At 47.2% G+C, this 18652-nt stretch overlaps 7 protein-coding genes across 7 annotated transcripts; 5 read left to right on the forward strand and 2 right to left on the reverse strand.

The window, feature by feature from the left end:
• Nucleotides 1-1258: 1258 nt before the first annotated feature.
• On the reverse strand, nt 1259-3500 carry F5891DRAFT_1187799 (uncharacterized protein; the record flags this gene model as incomplete). The annotated part of the gene is made up of 5 exons (XM_041366902.1): nt 1259-1315; nt 1367-1387; nt 1438-1495; nt 1542-1626; nt 3233-3500. 5 exons carry the CDS (start codon nt 3498-3500, stop codon nt 1259-1261), a joined length of 489 nt encoding a protein of 162 aa, XP_041226675.1.
• Nucleotides 3501-4019: 519 nt separating this feature from the next.
• On the forward strand, nt 4020-4741 carry F5891DRAFT_979665 (uncharacterized protein; the record flags this gene model as incomplete). Its single annotated transcript, XM_041376911.1, has 2 exons — nt 4020-4337; nt 4526-4741. 2 exons carry the CDS (start codon nt 4020-4022, stop codon nt 4739-4741), a joined length of 534 nt encoding a protein of 177 aa, XP_041226676.1.
• Nucleotides 4742-10069: 5328 nt separating this feature from the next.
• F5891DRAFT_951188 (uncharacterized protein) lies at nt 10070-10648 on the reverse strand (the record flags this gene model as incomplete). Its single annotated transcript, XM_041375021.1, has 3 exons — nt 10070-10285; nt 10340-10543; nt 10595-10648. Coding segments are annotated over 3 exons (474 nt in total), but the record flags the coding sequence as incomplete, so codon positions are not given.
• A 2078-nt stretch (nt 10649-12726) lies between these two features.
• Nucleotides 12727-14106, forward strand: F5891DRAFT_979667 (uncharacterized protein; the record flags this gene model as incomplete). The annotated part of the gene is made up of 1 exon (XM_041376912.1): nt 12727-14106. One exon carries the CDS (start codon nt 12727-12729, stop codon nt 14104-14106), a length of 1380 nt encoding a protein of 459 aa, XP_041226678.1.
• A 113-nt stretch (nt 14107-14219) lies between these two features.
• On the forward strand, nt 14220-14402 carry F5891DRAFT_951015 (uncharacterized protein; the record flags this gene model as incomplete). Its single annotated transcript, XM_041375007.1, has 1 exon — nt 14220-14402. A coding segment is annotated over one exon (183 nt), but the record flags the coding sequence as incomplete, so codon positions are not given.
• A 1412-nt stretch (nt 14403-15814) lies between these two features.
• F5891DRAFT_951026 (uncharacterized protein) lies at nt 15815-17011 on the forward strand (the record flags this gene model as incomplete). The annotated part of the gene is made up of 1 exon (XM_041375008.1): nt 15815-17011. One exon carries the CDS (start codon nt 15815-15817, stop codon nt 17009-17011), a length of 1197 nt encoding a protein of 398 aa, XP_041226680.1.
• Nucleotides 17012-17729: 718 nt separating this feature from the next.
• Nucleotides 17730-18305, forward strand: F5891DRAFT_1172727 (uncharacterized protein; the record flags this gene model as incomplete). Its single annotated transcript, XM_041365604.1, has 4 exons — nt 17730-17777; nt 17876-17899; nt 17958-18118; nt 18167-18305. The coding sequence occupies 4 exons, from the start codon at nt 17730-17732 to the stop codon at nt 18303-18305; spliced, it is 372 nt and encodes a 123-aa protein (XP_041226681.1).
• Between the last annotated feature and the right edge of the window lie 347 nt (nt 18306-18652).

An 18652-nucleotide genomic window follows, 5' to 3' on the forward strand; every position in this document is an offset into this window, starting at 1 on the left:
CATTCTAATTCAACTTGAAGGTGTGATTTTTATCAGAGCAGGCCATAAAGACCTTTGGATATGAAGGGAAAGGGAACTCAGTCCCCTTGACGTCGATAAACTGTTGTAGGCCACAACAAGTAAACAGTCAATTGTCTTATAATATCCAAAGCACAAGACGTCAATAATGCATCAAACAAGCTGAAGTGATACAACCACCATAACTAGAAAAGACCTTAACTATGATCACTCTGGTTTGCCACCATGACCACCTCTATAAGCACAGTCTGCCGCTCAACTGTGAGCATCGTCATCACTGCCAGGACTCAGATGTCGCTGTCAGTCATCCAATTCATCCACAATGTCGGTGTGAGACAGACTAAATAACTTACCACTCTTAGCATCACATACTGTTATGACTTGGATAGGTCGAGCCTTCTGTAGCTGAATGGCTAGTCTCGAGCAGTCAAAGCTCGGTAGAAGGACAGTGTTCTAGCCTTGGATGAAGCCCAAGGGATCCTCCGACAAGCTTGGTAAGTGTAGCAGCTCGTCAAACTGTAGGGCTAATGGATATACGGCTAAGGTAGTGTTGGCTTGCCTTAGAAGTGCAGAATCAAGACAGAGGGACTGGGAGTCACTCTGAGAGGATGTTCAAGGGAAAACCAAGTACAAGGATTGTACCAAGTAGATCAAAGTAAAGAATACAATGGTATGTGTCTAAGTTATATAGGGTCTATCCTACATAGTTCGGGAGGTGTTTGTATCTGTGGATCTATCTGAGTCAGAGATAAGATCCATGAGGCGCCTCTTCTATGTCAAGATACGCACATGAGGTGCTCTGGCCTCTAAGGTCCATCAATGCATGAGGTGGCATGTGTCAGTCTAGTTCTACATGAGGCGTACAGCCATCATGATGGGATCAGGAGGCCTTCTGGGCCATAATGAAGTCACTAGCAGTCTAGACTGCTGTCAATCAGGACCTAGGCTAGGTCCAGGCATGTTGACTGTAACACATACCAAAAACGCTCTCGCCAGCACTGACTGCCAGCATGTTGGATTGGGCTATGTTGATTCTCAAAGTGAATTCTGCTCAAGAAAGGATGGATTCAACTCAAACATGGCAACAAAGTGGCTCTGACCTCTAATACTGGCAAACTCCGGTGTAAACAATGCCACCCCCGCAAGATCAAATGTAGGTTGTGCCCCTTTTTGAAGTAAGCACAAGGGTCACTTTCAAGCCAGTATATTCTTTGAGCATCTTTTTCACATCCCTAGTATGTCACTGGTGGACTATCCACCCATTTGGAATGGGGAGACTCTCGGAGAAGTCGGTATTCTGCAGAGGGCAATGAGCATTTTGCCAAGCTGTGTGTATTTATTGTGTTACCTGTGGAAGGGTTTCAGCGGCCTGACAGGTGGGAGTCAACATAACATCTGATGAAGCAAGTAAAAACATACAGAGGAGCAGGTGAAATGGTGAGGACTAGTCTGACTTTGGCCTTGTTTGAGCAATCCCCTATACCATTAGGCTGAGGCTGAGGCATGCAGAGCTTACAACGTACCATTGTGACCCGTCCATTGTGACCTCTTGCAGGCCAATCATACTGCACTCAGTGAGCATCATTGATGCCCTCCGAACATTTGCTCCTGCAGGCAGCATGAGATACTATGCATGAAATATGTCGCATCATCACGAAGATATGGGCTTCTGGAATGAATTTAGGAGTCGACCGGAACAGCACCCTGAAGTTGATCACATACATACTCTCATGGGTGAATGGAAGGAGGATGTGATGCAGTTAATCTCCTAGTTGGACTGGAGCATGTGGGTGAAGTGCCGACCGGCCTGTGATTTCGAGGTAACAAAGTCAAGTTACTTGTTTGCAAAATGACTGACCTCATCGTATAGGAGATGTGCTACTATTTGCCTACCTGGCCATTTGGGTTTTTCTGGACTCCTGGCGCACTACTTCAAGGCCAATAGGACAGTGGTTCATTATGGCCAGACCCAAACAAAGAGGAATGGAAGAGACCACAGACGCCATGGGGACTCATCGTTGATTGCACCTACTGATGTGTGACACAAGGGTGGCTGAACACTGTCCAGTTTTCACTGGGGTGAGTAGCCACTGATGGGGGTACCTGATGGGATCAGTGTCACAGCGGCCGACATAGATCATGGCGGGAGTGATGATGTCAGAACAGATAACCCAGAACCTGCCGGCAAAACACACCCAGATGTGTTCCCCAGACTCTGCCCAGACGTGTCCCCCAGACTTTGAGGCGGAGTCTGGGCAGACTTAACACAGACTGGCCATTTCCTACATGCCCTCGGACTGGCCAAATCTCTGACATTCACAGACATCTAGGTGCAGTTCCATCTCAGGTTTCATCCAACAAATCCCAATTCTTCACTTACAATGTTATGTTCCTCAGTTGCTCAGGATGTATTGGCAGCAAGGCACAAAGGGCGTTTAGATCAAGAGTGCCAACACTCTAGTCTCTCACATGTTGTGTCATGCAAGTAGTAAGTATTATCCATGCTTGGTCATCAACGTCGAACACTCATCTTTACAACTCGCACATCAGGCATATCTACACATTCAACTCAGAATCAAAGCCTTGGGTGATGCATGTCACGAAGAAGCTGCTGACCATTTCACCGCCGCTCCTGACTGCCACGATTCATCACCAAAAATTTCCTCCCTAGTACACATTGTATATGACTTCTGACACTCTTTCCACATCTCCAGCCAAATGCCATTGTCCAAGATCTCGCCCACGCTCATTGAGACAGCACAGGCCTCCTCGTCTATGGCGCACCCATTCAGAACCGCCCATGGGAATGCAGGTCAAAACTATGTTCTGAGGCGCGCAGATGAGTCATGTGGTTGAATCCTGGTTTCACAGTGACCTGCTCATGCTCACTTTGTCAGAATTGTACATTCCCTACTTGAGCTGCAGCTCAGGCCAGAGCCATCTGAAGCCAGGCCAAAATAGCGGCTTTTGGGCCAAGCCGGGCTGGAACATCACTACTGTCAAATATCATTGTCAATAGTGCTGCCGTGGTCCGGTTCAGTTCAGTTCAGAGGGCCTTGGACGAGAACCCAGAACCAGACCATCAAGAACAGTTCTCAAGGGTCTGGTTCGGTTTTTTTGTGGTCCGAATGCGAACTGAACCGTATATTTTTCAAAGTGTCAAAAAATTCACAATACATCTACATGACATTGGGTAGCTAGTCTAACTACATACCAGCTGCATGCCCCTCTGCCTCTACTGCTGCTGACATATGTCCATGGGCTGGCCAGAGTGCCGAGAACCAGCTGTGACTGTTGCTGGGGTGTCCAGCCTTGAGCAGAATGGAAAAGGCATCTTTTGTGGATGTAGTTGAAGATGATGGCTGGGCGGAAGGTGGGACCTGGGGCAATGGTACTTCATCGTCAGGATCATTGAAGAAGGTGATATCGGAAGCATCCTTGAGGGAGCCATCAGCATTAAGAGCACAGCAGTCTTCAGACATCGTCAGGCAAATAACTCACAATTTCATTGTCAGCACCTCGTTTTATGCATGGTCCAAGCAAACCCAAACATCCCAGAGCAACGATATCCAAGGAGATCCATTACAATGACATTGATACCCAAAAAGTCTTGATGTTCAAGACCGTTTTACTTATGTTTCACCCAGTACATAGAGCGTTGACCAATGAAATAATTTACATGAGTTTCATGTCATAAAATTCGGAGGCGGACATTGATCCTTTACGAAAAGAAGGACAAGTCAGGGATATTGATAATCTAGGGTGCAGGAGGCATCTTACAGAGTTAACAGCTGGTGGAGGATCATGACAGTCCAGGAAGCGTATAGACTGGAACAAGTAGATATCTGTGATATAGTTAAATGTATGTCAGTCAGTGAGAGTCTTGAGAGTTGATTGATTAGTACTAACCTTCAAAATGGCTAAAGGTAGCCTAATTAACCAATAGTGCAAATCCAGAAGACGACACTTTGACGTCATCATAGTTGAAGTCGAAGTCGACAATGGGTTCGGGGTTCAGAAATGGTTCAGGAAAGTCAAACCAGAACTGGACCGTTTGGGAAGATCTAGAACCGAGAACCGTTTTCTGGTCCAGTTCTGGCTGGCACGAGAACCATGGACCGAACCACGGAGAACCGGACCAAAAGTCTGGTTTGAACCATGGTTCTGGACCGGACCACGGCAGCACTAATTGTCAAAGCATCATGATATTTGACAGTAGTCAGGGTACCATCCGCTCAGAAGGTAATTTTAGGGCTCACAGTGCCTCCACAGAGGACTTGAAATCAGCTATCGTGCAGCCAAACTTGACACCATCGCAGGTAGCATGTTTGAAGAACATTTACTTATTCATGCATTGTGAAACCCTTTCATTTTAGATACCTTTGTGCAAGGAGTCGGTTCTTTCTTTCACAGTAGAAATACAGTGTTGTCCTTCGTTTATCTCTCCAAACAGATACAGCACGTCTCTTTGCGTTCTGACTCTCAACAATGCCTGTTATGATGGTAGTCGCGTGCAGACTGGGATGATCTAACAGCGACAATCACGACAGTGATACCTCGTGCTGAGAGTCCAAGGTTGGCTCCTACAGACAAGCAGGAGTTGCGTACACTTGCAGAGGCGAGCGATGATAGCGGTTACAGGCAGAAGGGGTCTCAAGTCCTTCTGAAGGTGCGGATCGAATGTCGAGCAAGTAGCTCTAGCAGGACAAAGGTTTCAAGGTAAAACCCAGTAAGATTAAAGTAAGGGACATCTACTTTAATCTATCGACCTTATATAAGGCTACTCTATCGTATCTAAGCTCAGCTTGAAGCTGGGTTCTAAGTGCTTATCTATCGAGTCAGAGATACCATGCATGAGGCAGGCTTCTATCTATGATAAGGACATGTGGTCGTCCTTCTATCAGTACATGAGGCAATCATGAGGCTTGCCTTCTATCTTGATAACATAAATAGGTCTTCTAGACCTATGTCGTCATGATCATGTAAGCGATCCAGACCGCTTATCTAATCTGGCATCTTCCGGGCTTCTCTTCTGATCGTCATCTATCATCAAAGCCTAAAGGCTCGGGTATTGTGTTGTTGCCGTGCAGGGTGGCAGAGGGCATATCTGTAGCTGGGGGCTCACATCATGTTACTGTAACAATGCCATATATAATTGACCATGAGCAAAGGGATCCGTTCAAAGGTAAAGCCCAGTGAAAATCGGCTTTCAGCTGGCGAGTACAGTGAGACAAGTTAGATTTTCAGCAATCTTGATGCCTTATGTAAATTGGGTGCCTCCAAAATTTTAGCAATGTACGTAAGTAATGGGCCTAGGTGTTTGCTTTTGACCCGGCTGCTAACATAACCTATCACTGTCAGAAACTTTGATCATTGAGCTTGTTCTGTAAACTGCCGTACTCTTTATCAATGAGTTAGCAGTGACCACCGACTTTGTGGAACGACTTCTCATCTAATAAGCCCGAATCCCCGTTAACATTGCATTAGCTTGTGTTTTGCCGGACTAGGCAGACCATAAGCAAACGAATAAGTCATTGGACCTGTGGTGCCTGGGATGCAATAGGTACACATGCAATGGCATGGTCACCACATATACTTATGGTCGACGTATTTATGTAATGCTTAATGTGCCTCATGTTGTAGTAGTACAGTAGATATGCTCATAATGCATACCATTGGGGCGGCAAAAACTTGATGCATTTTGACACATGCACAACCACATATGTCACATCCGTGTGACACTTGTGACATCTGCCAAAATTGTGACATGGTACAGTATCCACAACACCTACATGTATTATACTTCGAAGTAACAATCTATGGAAATCTGCTTCACATTAAGTAGCTCCTCTCGTTGTAATTGAGCACGAAGAAACGGAGCTGTGAAGACAAATTCAGGGAAAACTGAGGACCACTGTGTTGCATGCAAGTTGCTGACACAAATTGAGGAGTTCCGTGCACGTGAACGATGGCCCATCCTTCTGCTGACTTGTCATCCAAAGGCTTGTGTTTCAGGTTTAGGGACATATTTATGAATATGGGACATCATATCCATTCCACGCTTACATAGCTGAGCAGGACAATGTTGGAGAACAATGGTTTGGGTGCTACTTATGTTCCTAGTGATGTGCACGGCCCGGCTTGGCCTGAAAGCCGCGGCTTTGGCCTGGCTTCAGATGGCCTTGGATTTGAAAAACTGTGGGCCAGGCCAAAGCCGTCAATGACAGCTTGGCTTTGGCCTGGCTCAGCCTGAGCCGCGGCCTGAGCACTGAAAACAGAAAAATGGTTCAGACAAGGATGACATACTATTTACACGAAGTCGCTGTCTGATTCTACGAGATCCTCATCTCCCTCCAGAAGAGCGTCCCAACCTTCATCCTCAGCATCACTCAGCTTCTTGGAGTCGTTAGTGTCTGACTCAATATCCAAGTCCTCGAGAGCTTCCTCAGTTGATAATGATGGTCCAGGCTCACAGAAGAGTACGTCGTGGTGGAGGGCACATTTGACACATTGAAGTACCTCAATGATGTCACCCTTGAGACGTTTTTGGTGCTTGCTGATAGTGATACCGCCCTGTGAGAACGCGCGCTCACTTGAAACTGATGATGCCATAATTGACAGGTAGTCACGAGCAATTGAGGTCCATACTGCCCCATATCTGTGTTCATTGATCTACAACAAAGAACCAGTCAGTAGCGAGAAGATATGGACTTAGTTGTGTACTTACTCCCCACCATTGGATTGCACTCATTCCTGGTGGAGGTTTTGTCTCTACAGCATCAATATAGTTTTTGAAACTTGCATATCATGGTCTAGATGGATCTGTATGAGTGACAACAGTCTCGTTGTCATCGTCTTCTTCGGAGCTTTGTGTCTCGCGAATAAACTTCTTAAGCCCACTAGCCTTCCCTTTCTTGGCCAGTGATGGTTGCGACGTAGATACTGCTTGGCCCAATTCATGATAGCGAGCCTCAAACTACATGGTTTGTAAGTGAATGTGAGCTGGTGAATAGTTTGGTCAGACATACCACTCGTTCAGTGCAAGCAAGAACATCATCTTGCAAATGTTCCGGCCAGTTCTTCTTGAAATACAACATTTTACCTGTCGGATCAAGCACTGCATGCAACATTAACATTGAAGACGCATGGAACATGAAACAGTCAGCACATACACATGGTCATGACATACAGTGGCTCAAAAAAGTGTCTCAAGGTTTGTTGGTTTTCATGTAATTGCTTTCTTATGAGTCAGGGTGTGGGAATCTGACTATGCTATAGGGAGGTGTCAGAAAGGTCCACCTCCCAGCTATATTTATGTTCCCTATAGCGTGGGAGGCCGATACTACCGTGTGAAGATATGGACATTTTAGTTTGATGACTCATTGAGACACTTTTTTGACTATAATTTTTTTTAGATAAATCAGACCACCTAGACAAAATATTATTACTAAATATTTCAAAAAATGGTGTCATATTAATTATATGGTCTGATTTTAATATCTGACATTTATATAAGTACAAGCTAAACCATGAAATCCTTCATAATCCTCATGAAGTCTATCTCTCCTGCTCAAAAGGATAATATCCTTGTTCTTACCTCCTCTGGTCTATCTACTAGACAGATTGCTTCCAAAACTGGTCTTAGCAGGGCTACTATTGCTAGAGTCATCAAGAAGTCTATTCTAAACAAAGAAAATATCAATATGGGACGTCCCTCTAAGCTCACCCCTCATGACAAAAGAGCTATTGTCCATTCTATTCTATCTGGAGAAGCTTCAAATGCTGTTTAAGCCACCAAACTCATTAATTCCATCATCCCCTCCACTGTCTCCACCCAAACAGTAAGAAATACTCTCAAGGCAGCTAACCTGAAAGCTGTAACCAAGAAGAAGAAACCACTTCTTTCACCAGCTCATAGGAAGAAGAGACTAGCCTTTGCTCTAAAGCACCAACACTGGACTATTGAGGACTGGAAGAGGGTTATTTGGTCAGATGAGACCAAAATCAATAGACTAGGGTCAGATGGTCAGGAATATGTATGGAAAAAGGCAGGAGAACCACTAGGAGAAAGAGCGGTGAAAGGCACACTAAAGTTTGGAGGGGGAAACTTGATGGTATGGGGCTGTATGGGATGGAATGGAGTGGGGATTTTGTGTGAGGTGGAGGGGAGGATGAATGCAGAGCAGTATGTCTCCATTCTAGAGGAATGTCTGCTCAGAAGCATGCAGGAGTCAGGTGTTGATGAAGAAGACATCATTTTCCAGCAGGACAATGATCCCAAGCATACCTCAAAACTGGCCACCAAATGGTTTGAAGACCATGATATCAATGTTCTATCATGGCCAGCACAGTCTCCAGACCTCAATCCTATTGAACACCTCTGGGAATTACTCAAAAGACTACTTGCTGCCTATCAAGATTCTCCAAAGGGGCTATTTGAACTATGGGAGAGAGTTGTGGTAGAGTGGAAAAGAATTATCAAAGAGGAATGTCAGAGATTGATAGAAAGTATGCCCAGAAGAATAGCAGCAGTGATTAAAGCCAAGGGAGGTAACACAAAGTACTAGAATTATAAAGATTGTATTGGTCAAACTTAAAGTCAAAAAAGTGTCTCAATGAGTCATCAAATTAAAATGTCCATATCTTCACACGGTAGTGTCGGCCTCCCACGCTATAGGGAACATAAATATAGCTGGGAGGTGGACCTTTCTGACACCTCCCTATAGCATAGTCAGATTCCCACACCCTGACTCATAAGAAAGCAATTACATGAAAACCAACAAACATTGAGACACTTTTTTGAGCCACTGTAGGCCGGGGAGCCTGTGGTCTTCTCATAATATTCATTGAGCTTTTGTGCAGCGGTGTGCAATGCAGGTGCAAAACATGCATATTTTGGCCGTCCTGCACGTGAAGACCAAGCTCTATGGAGAGTCTCGAGTGCAGGGATTGCAAGATGCAGTGTAGTACTCGATTCGGACAAGAATGCCTGCTGAGCCACATCCGCATACTGAAATATCAAATCAACAACAGCATTATATCAAATGACGAAGGTAACTTACATATAATAAATCAGTGAATTTACCAACACAGGTCCATTCGGCTGGCGCCAACCTAAGGAAGTCGATCTTCGCCCGCTTTGTCAAGTCTCGCTCTTGTAGCCCCATCTCATACACGAAGACGTCAATGTGCTGTTGTTGGGCAATGGGAAATCAGTCAAAACAGATGAGTGCAACTTTGTGCAGTGGAGGGCAACTCACCTTTTGATTGGTTTCTGCACGATTAATCATCACATAGGTCGACAACCAACAAACTTTCATGTCCAGAAGGAGTTGTGTAGGGCGGGAGATGCCAGCCTTGACTTGGACCGTTTTGTATAGTTCCTTGCACTTCGCGGAAGATCGCTCCTTTGAAAAAATCAGTAAATCATTGTGCACAAAGAGAAACCAATCACCTTTACACATATTGAACGTATGAGGCCAATCTCATCATGCTCACGATGCATGGTGGTATCTGGCTCATGAGCATGGGGGTTGTGAGGTTCGTAATGCGGCGCTTTGCTGTATGTACTGATCAGCACTTGGGTACCGAGATTAATTACATGAGCAAGACAGCTGTAAACACAATTGTGAGTCATGTTAGCTACGAGACAATGAGCAACGTACTTGATCCTTCATTCACGCCAAGGGAACTTCTTCTTGAATCGTCCTTCATAGAGTCGAGCGAACTCCTCGAGCATTGTGCCATTGTTGGCAGCATTATCACAAGTAACATGGCCCAACTATATATCATAATTAGACAAAGCCAAGCTGAATGCGAAGAGCGAAGATGACATGCCTTATGCGCGATACCAACACGATCTAGAACTTTGAACAGCGCACCTCCAAGATGCTTCCCATTGTGTGCATTGTTGAGCTGGGTAAAGCCAAGAAGTGCCGTTTCACTCTCCCAAAGCATCGTTGACTTCTCTTCGATCCAGTGTCCAGTGATGGCGAAATATCCATCGATATTGGTAGCTTGCCATGCATCACAAGTGATATTTATTGCACCACTAACAGCAGCGCTCTGTGTTGAAAAATGAGAAGCAGCACGCAGCACTAGATTGCGACTCACATTTAACGTTGTCTGGAGTCTCGTCAGGTTTCTTGAATATTCGCATGATCTCAGCTCGGGTGGCTTTACGATTGGGGATTTTGACTCCGTTCGTTGCCCGTGAAGCGACATTGATCATGTCTTGGAACTTTGGGTGCTCGATGGCTTGGATAGGCTAGATTAAAGTGTGTCAATGGTCAAACTATTATATCAAGGGAATCATACATACTTGGTCTGTTGCAACTAACCATTCGATCGTGGCTCGTTTGAATAACTTATTTGAGTATGGTATAACTCGCTCAGCGAGTTTGCGTTCAGTCAGGTGCAAATTGATTGTCTGCTGCGCCTGCTCGGCTTTCTCCTTCCGAGCTTTGATATCGCCAGGTAGCATAGACTCAAAAGAGTGCTTCTTTGCCCACTGTCGATACTTTCCCTACAGTGTAATCCGAGTCGTTAATATAAGCACAATGAACCATATGCGCACCGCAAAATTAGCCTCAGCGTGACGATGAAGTGTCGTAGATTCATTCACAAGAATACATTGCTTCCTGTTGATTCAGTGTGAGTGAGCAAGCACAACCATGACCTCGTAGACTTACAAACATATCTTGTACTTTCGATGCTTTTTAACCTTGCCATTAGTTCCTGCATGTTCGAACGTTGCGCCAAAAAACACATTGAGATCGGCAGTTTTGCTTTTGCATGTTGGAGCTGTGTCTGCAATAGGTTGGATGTCGACATCGATCGGAATACCATCATTGTCGACTAAATCATCAACCAGCGCAGCTAATTTGCACAACCATTTTGCTGCCAAAAGTTTGGTATCAGTTGTATGATTCACGACTCGGATGGCAAATACACTTATGTCGTGGATTGGTGCGCGCATCTTCACGTTCCCTGCCACCAGACTCGTCGTCAAGAACTTCTTCAACACAAGTCCTCTTACCCTTTTTGAGTGCAGCTGAGCTTGAACCTGATGGTGCAGTGTCACCCAAAGGTGAATTCAGGGATATGCTGGGGGTGGTTTGATCAGCGCCAGCATTGGAAGCATGTCGAGTATCAGGCAACTTCGCAGCCTCTGCTGCACGAAAGGCATTGATAGCCTTGGTTTGTGATGGGAGAGCCGCCTTCTCAGAATGTTGGAGAAGGGTGGCAGTAGGCTTGGTTTGGCGGACCGGCCGGCGTGCACGACATTCGTCATCACTGTCTGTGTGGACAGTTCCAACCATCAGACAAGTGGTGAGAGGCAGATATAAAAAATAAAAATTACCATCACAAATGCATGCCTTTTGTCTGAAAATGTATGTGATGGTTGTTGCCAAGCTTGCAATTTGAAGTCGCAAGAAACTTGCAAAGGAGGGCAGATTACTGAAAATGACGAGTGTGCTATCTGCCAACACTGTGGCAACTTGGCAAGTGAGTTGTGTCGAGCTTGGAAAGAATGTCTGCAACTCACTGTGATTCTTACCACATGAACATGCACACAATGTAAGTGATCGAAAAGCTAAAATGAGACAGAAGTCAGATTTTCAATTGACGATCACCAAACAGTTTGAGCTTGGGCGCTGCAGGCACAGTTGACTATAAGCCGCGGCCTGAGCCGGCGGCTTTGGCTTTTCATATTCCCAGGCCAGGCCAAAGCCGTCACCAGGCCGTGACTTTGGCTTGGCTTGGCTTGGCCTGGCCCATGGCCTGAAGCCGGGCTGTGCACATCACTATATGTTCCATTGCCCTAATTATGACCCTCTAATAATGCATATCATTCATGCAATAGCAATGCATTATGTGTTATGCATTATGTCTGCATTTTCAACCTGCCCGTGTCGGGATCCTCAAAAGTCCATGCATTATGACATATATGCAATGTTACGATATGCAATATGAACATATCTACTGTAGTATGTCCATAGCATGTCTTCACTTGAAGTCGTTCAACATCGTTGATTTGGGCATTTTGTTACTATGTCTCTTCTACTTCGCGTGGGCGCTGACCTTCAACTAGCCTATAAGGCCAGTCAGTCAATGATAAGCCCGAGATCCTCTAGGCGGGCCAGTGGCGGCTATACCCGGGTGCTACATAATAGGAAGTGCCGTGCAACTAATTCTATGTCAACTGATCAGCAAAAGCAGGTTCTTGTGGACTGCCATTAGGCCTTATCGGAGTCATTAGCTAGCCAACAAGCCGGTCAGCAACCACCTCATTGGAATGACTTCACATAGTATAACAAGCTGCATCTTTCATCCACGTCGTTCCCTCGCACCACCATGATTGCGCAGCAGAATGACCAGGAGACACCTCTTCTACAATGACTGGAGCAGCCAATGGTCAAGACACCTCTTCCATGGGATCAAATTTGGATTGTACTGCTCTTGGACATCAGTAAACCGGTGAGTTCTTGCTGGGGATTATGCTTTAGCAAGGTGCCGGAAAACAGAGCCTGCGGAAGTTTCCGGCACCACGCGTCCAGCTGAGCGCAGCTGTTTTTCCTTTCTCCTCCCGGCCCCCCAACTACATACATCTCCTCAAACGTATCGCTCAAACTCCCTTACGCTCTTTCTCGCTACGGACTTCATTCTTTTGCCATCATTTATCCATCTCTGCTTCCTCTCGAAATCATGTATCAGCACCTTGGCCTACGCATAGGATTGGACTCAGACGCTGCCGGCGCTTCATCCTCAGCGCAAGAATCTTCAGCAGCCGGTGCATCATCAAGCAATGCTCCTGGTCCATCCAGACCGCACCCTACATCCAACCCCACATCTGGCAGCAGAGCTGCCCAGAGTTCGAGGCCTACCTCCAACCAACAGCAGTCTTCGGCTGCGGCACCTCAGCCTTCATCGTCCAACCAGCAAGCTGCGGCACGCCCTCAGACGAACCCAGCCATGGCTCATCAAGGCAACCCAGCTACCCAGCAGCAAGCTCATCCTACTGCGCAGACTTCCTCAAATAACGCACCTCCCGCACCTGGTAACGCTGCGCAGCCGCAGGTAGCGAATGAATTAGCAGCGCTCAGGGCCAGAATAGCAGAGTTGGAGCGTTTGGAAGCTCAAGGCAACCCCAACCCGGCCAGAGCCCCAGCCCCTCAACAAGCACTTATTGGTGACCCTGCTACCATCGAACGTGTTCGTGCAACCATTGCTGCGCCGAAAGAGGATTCCAAGCAGCCTACGCTTCCAGCGCTACAACCTGGCCACAAAGTCAGTGCGCTTAGTATGCCCATTCCGCCCAAAGTCGAAGAGGCCTTCAAGAACTACCGCTATGTTCCTTACTCAGCTCTCACCCACATCGCTCGCTCCAAAGCCTACCTTCGGGGCGAAGAGTCCTCCTTCGTTTTCACGACTGAAGGCCTCACAGCCAAAGGCCTCGACCGTTCGAATGAACTCTCCATCTCAACGGTGGATTGGATTGCAGCATCCAGAACAGCGGAAGAAAGAACACTGTTTTACTGGGGTGTCGAGAGGGCCAATGCCCTGAGCTCGCATCATCAAGTCATCTTGGATATTGGTCGCACGCACTCATGGCTAGTAGCAATGCATTACGATATTCAGCAGAGGGAGCTGGCGCACGCGAACTATGATCACAACTTAGCTGGCTTAGATGTAGCTGCTCTTACAATGTTGAACAACAAAGTAGCCCATCAACCTTCTCAGACCCAAGCTCCTGTTCCGTCGAATAAGTGTCCGGCCCCAAATGACTTTGCTGCTGCCCCTCGTAAGAAACCGCACACTCAGAGCTGTTGCTTTTGGTGTGGAGGGTCAAACCACCTCCCCGGAGATTGTTCAGCGCAATTCACAGCTGCAGGCAAACCTGTCGCCGCGATCGCCTCCAACGCCAAGAGCAAGCATGCCTTGGCTTCAGCCGATGGAAGGCACTACTGCTTCAACTGGGCAAGCAGTTCCAATTGCTCATTTGGCGGAGCTTGCAAGAACCTCCACACCTGTAGCATCTGCGGCGACACGTCGCATGGAGCTGGGACCTGCAAGTCCCGACTCTGACCCTCGAACGGTGGTGACCCCACTCGATCATCATCGAGTGGAAGAGCTCCTACGTAAATATGGCATTCTCAACAACTGGTTACATATTCTAGACAGCATCCGCAATGGCTTTAATGTTGGCATATCCAACTCCCCATCTTCAACCCATATATTTCGAAAACCACCAGTCATCATTATTAAACCCTTCCATAATCAACACGTACATAATATCAGAACAGGCGGCGGGCAGATATTCCAGAGGCTTTACCCCCGCAGAATTAGAGCAATTAATTGGACCCTTTCGCACATCACCACTGGGCCTCGTCCCAAAACCTCACTCCGACAAATTTCGTATCATACAGGACATGTCATACCCTCGCACCTCATCCAGCATAGCTTCTGTCAATGCCAACGTCAACTCCGACGAATTTCCAACTGTATGGGGAACATTCGACAGCACGGCTACCCTCATTCTTTCCCTTCCACCTGGCTGCGTCGCAGCCACATTCGACATCTCAGCAGCTTACCGCATGGTTCCCATTGCACCATCGCAGCAAAATGCCTTGTGCATCCTTTGGAATGGTTTAATCTATGTCGACCATGCCGTCATGTTTGGCCTCGCGTCCAGCGCTGGAGTATTTGGTTCAGTGGCCGACATGCTCGTTGCAATATACGACAAGGCCGGGTTCAATCTCATTCGCAAGTGGGTAGACGACTTCCTCGTAATAAAGCTACCACATCAGCTATGGACCGAGCACGATTTCATGGCTATAACATCATATTGCGGCGTCCCGTGGAGCATCGAGAAGCTACGGTTATTCGCGTCAATACAGCGCTACATCGGCTTCGACTGGGACCTGGACCTCAAAGCAGTGTCCTTGCCCGCAAACAAGCTGCAAAGGATCCAAGACTTAGTTACAAGCTGGCTTCATATTGGCACATCCTTCACCTCAAACGAAGCCTCCAGCCTCCATGGGAAACTCGTTCATGTAGCATGCATATACCCCCTCATTTGGCCTTTCCTTCGCTCGATAGCACGTTTTGCAGCAGTTTTCAAGTCCCATCGAGCACACTTACAACCATCAGCTTCAGTTCACGCAGATCTTCCTTGGGTCCAATATCTCTTATCGCACCTCCCCAACCGCGTGTCCCTTGCCAACCCAGAACCTCTCAACATCAACTGGTGGGGCGATGCAAGCACTTCGTTCGGCATTGGAATCGTTATAGGTTGCCACTGGGCCATCTGGCGCTGGGCCCCGGGGTTCAAAGTGGGACCGAAGCAGGCGTTTGACATAGGTTGGGCAGAAGCTGTTGCAGTAGAGCTAGGCATTCGAGTGGCTCTGTCACTAGGTACTACTACATATTTCCTTCTAAGCGCCGCATATCTCACGTATGCCATCTTGGCAGACACCTTCTCTCACAGTGTACCAACTTGAAACAGATTCATTGTTTTCTCTGACAACGCAGGAATTGTTACAGTGACAAACAAGGGTCGCTCTCGGAGCTCCGAAACAAATGCGATACTAAAGAAGATCTATCTCCTGCAAGCACTGAATCAATTTCGTGCCCATGCAGTATATGTTCCCAGCCGCGAGAACATTGCAGATGCTCTTTCTCGTGGCGACATCTCTGGCTTCCTCGCAGGTTTCCCGGAAGCATCCAGCCAGACGTCTGTACCTCTCCCAGCGCATTTGACAGACAAGCTAGTCCCATTCGAGTGGTCGTAGCAATGGTTCCCCATAGTTCAGCCCTCCCTTCTCCCATAGCACCTTCCATACCAGTACACTCGTCTCATCACCTGCAATTAAATCCCTCTTCTCTCCGTCCTCCTTGCAGAGCAGAAGAACGCATTTTTCGCTGGCACGGCACGAATACACCACCACCCTCAACAATCGAGCACCCATTAATACAACACATTGCCTCTCTCGCCAACAGAGCCTCTCTGCGCGATACGGCGAGCTATGGAGCAGGCTTACGAAAATTCCATCTATTCTGCGACATATTCTCCATACCTGAATCGGCTCGCCTGCCAGCGTCCTTCGAACTTCTCCACTCATTTGTGCTCTGGGCGGTAACGGACCCAGACCCTAATGATCCTATCCTAAGCGAAGTTGATTCTGCAACCTTTGAACCGGTATCTCCTGGAGTTGCACGCAAGTATCTATCCGCTGTGCGAGCCTGGCATATCGCTCAAGGTTGGCCTCCCCCGCTTAATGATTCTAACCATGAACGCATCAACTGGTCTCTGCGAGGTCTAGAGAATTTGCATGGAAGGAAGCGCAAACCGCTTAGACCCCCCATTACCCTGACAATGCTCACGGCACTGAAGGCTACTCTGACACTATCAGATCCTTTCGACGCCTGCATATGGGCCATGGCATCCTGTGCCTTTTTTGGAATGATGAGATTCGGTGAAGTCTCTTGCAAGTCACGAGCGGCCTTCAATACATCCTTACATTTGACGAGAGCTCATGCCTTATTTGGAATGGACTTGCAGAATTGCCATTATGCATGTTTGGATCTGCCAGCGGCCAAAACTGCGCGCCCTGGGGAAACACAATCAGTTTTTCTCAATGAGCAGGGAGATTTATGCCCCTTAGCAGCCCTACAAAATTTAGCGCAAGTAGTTCCTGCCTCAGCCAACGATCCATTATTCTCCTGGCGAGACCGCAAGGGCAACATCCGGCCCATGGTTAAAGTGCGAGCATTAGAGCGCATCAACGCAATATTAATGGCTTGGGGTTGGGGCACGTCGTTCGGACACTCGTTCAGGATTGGAGGTGCTTCCTTTTACTTGGCAAAGAAAGTAGACCCAGAGATTGTTCGCCTTGCTGGCCGCTGGAAGTCACTTGCATATGAAACATATATTCGAGCCTTCGAGCAAATATCTTCTCGTCACCTCGCTAATGCAGCATCCTTACAGTGACAGCCTCCACGGTGATTGGGCTAGCAGCTGGTCAGCCGCGATCCGTTCCGGCTGATGGGCAAGCGGCTCCAGCTGCTCGCGTCCCACCCGAGCTACGCTCGGACCAGCCCAACCACCATAAGGTCGTGTCACCGAGATCGCATCAAGCCTAGCACAGTTGAAGCTGGATTAGCAAGGTGCCGGAAAACGGAGCCTGCGGAAGTTTCCGGCACCACGCGTCCAGCTGAGCGCAGCTGTTTTTCCTTTCTCCTCCCGGCCCCCCAACTACATACATCTCCTCAAATGTATCGCTCAAACTCCCTTACGCTCTTTCTCGCTACGGACTTCATTCTTTTGCCCCCACCCACCTCTCCCTTAGTATTCAGTTTAAACAATAGTTTTATTCATATCCGTTCAAGTACATGCTATCATTTAAAGCAATACAAGGTCTATCTGTGACACGTCCGAAATTCGTGATCAGTTGTCCCGCCCTCCCAGCGGCTCCAGCTGCTCGCGTCCCACCCGAGCTACGCTCGGACCAGCCCAACCACCATAAGGTCGTGTCACCGAGATCGCATCAAGCCTAGCACAGTTGAAGCTGGAGATTATGGTGCTTTTACATAGTCATATATTGCTTTATATCACTTTATATTCCAATGTGACGAAAACCTTTCCTATATATTACGATATATAATGATATATGACGATATCTTCTTCTCACAGGTTCTCTGATGCCGAGATGCCAAAATTTATCTCTTCTCTGACCCTTGCCCCGTTTATTCCTCAAGTGAGTATATTGTGTTTGCTTGGACTTATATCTGACCACAACTGGACTTTGTCAGGCTCATTAGAGACATTGGAGTCACTCGCGGAGACGAATCCCAGGTTGGACACTATGCCGGCATCCTTGTAAGCATGTCTTCATCGTTTTTGCCCTTTCGTTCGTCCATGATACTATTCTCTCCAGGAATCATCATACTATGCAGCTCATACCCTGACCATCTTTCATTGGAGTCAACTGTCCGACCACATCGGGCGGAAGCCTGTAATACTGACAGCTCTATTAGCAATTGTTATTTCGATGTTTTCGTTCGGGCTGTCGAAGACCTTCTTCGGTCTGGTGGTCAGGTCAGTAAATAGTAGCTGTGACCATCAATTCCTGACATTATCGACCAGTCGTATTGTCTGCGGAGCATTTGATGCGAGCGATAGTATGGCCAAGAGCAACCTGATGGACATCACTGACGCAACCAATATGCCCAAGGCATACAGTTATGTCCCAATCCCGTGGACGATCGCAACCACAATTGGGTAGGTATACCGCTTTGGGAGCTCATTAAACGAGGATTCTTCGGACAGTCATACTCGAGGCCTCGCCAGCTATTGAGCAATGTTATAGTTGATCCTGGCGAAGTCAAATCAAAGCCGCTTCCGCTGCGTGCTTTACTAACCTCGAAAGTGTTGAGCGTAACAGCGTGTTATGCCACCACAGGCCTGTTTGAAATAGGGTTCAATTCGGTTTACCTGTTTTCTATGCGACACCGATTGAACTTGGTGGTCTTTCCCTTGACCCTCCTCGCATCGGCACTTTACTTGCGGCATCAAGTGTCATAAATGGAATATTTCAGCTACTTTTCTACACTCGTTTAAATGATTGCTTCG

This window comes from Suillus fuscotomentosus (genome assembly GCF_016647785.1).
Source record: "Suillus fuscotomentosus strain FC203 chromosome Unknown F5891scaffold_23, whole genome shotgun sequence".
Classification (NCBI taxonomy): domain Eukaryota; kingdom Fungi; phylum Basidiomycota; class Agaricomycetes; order Boletales; family Suillaceae; genus Suillus; species Suillus fuscotomentosus.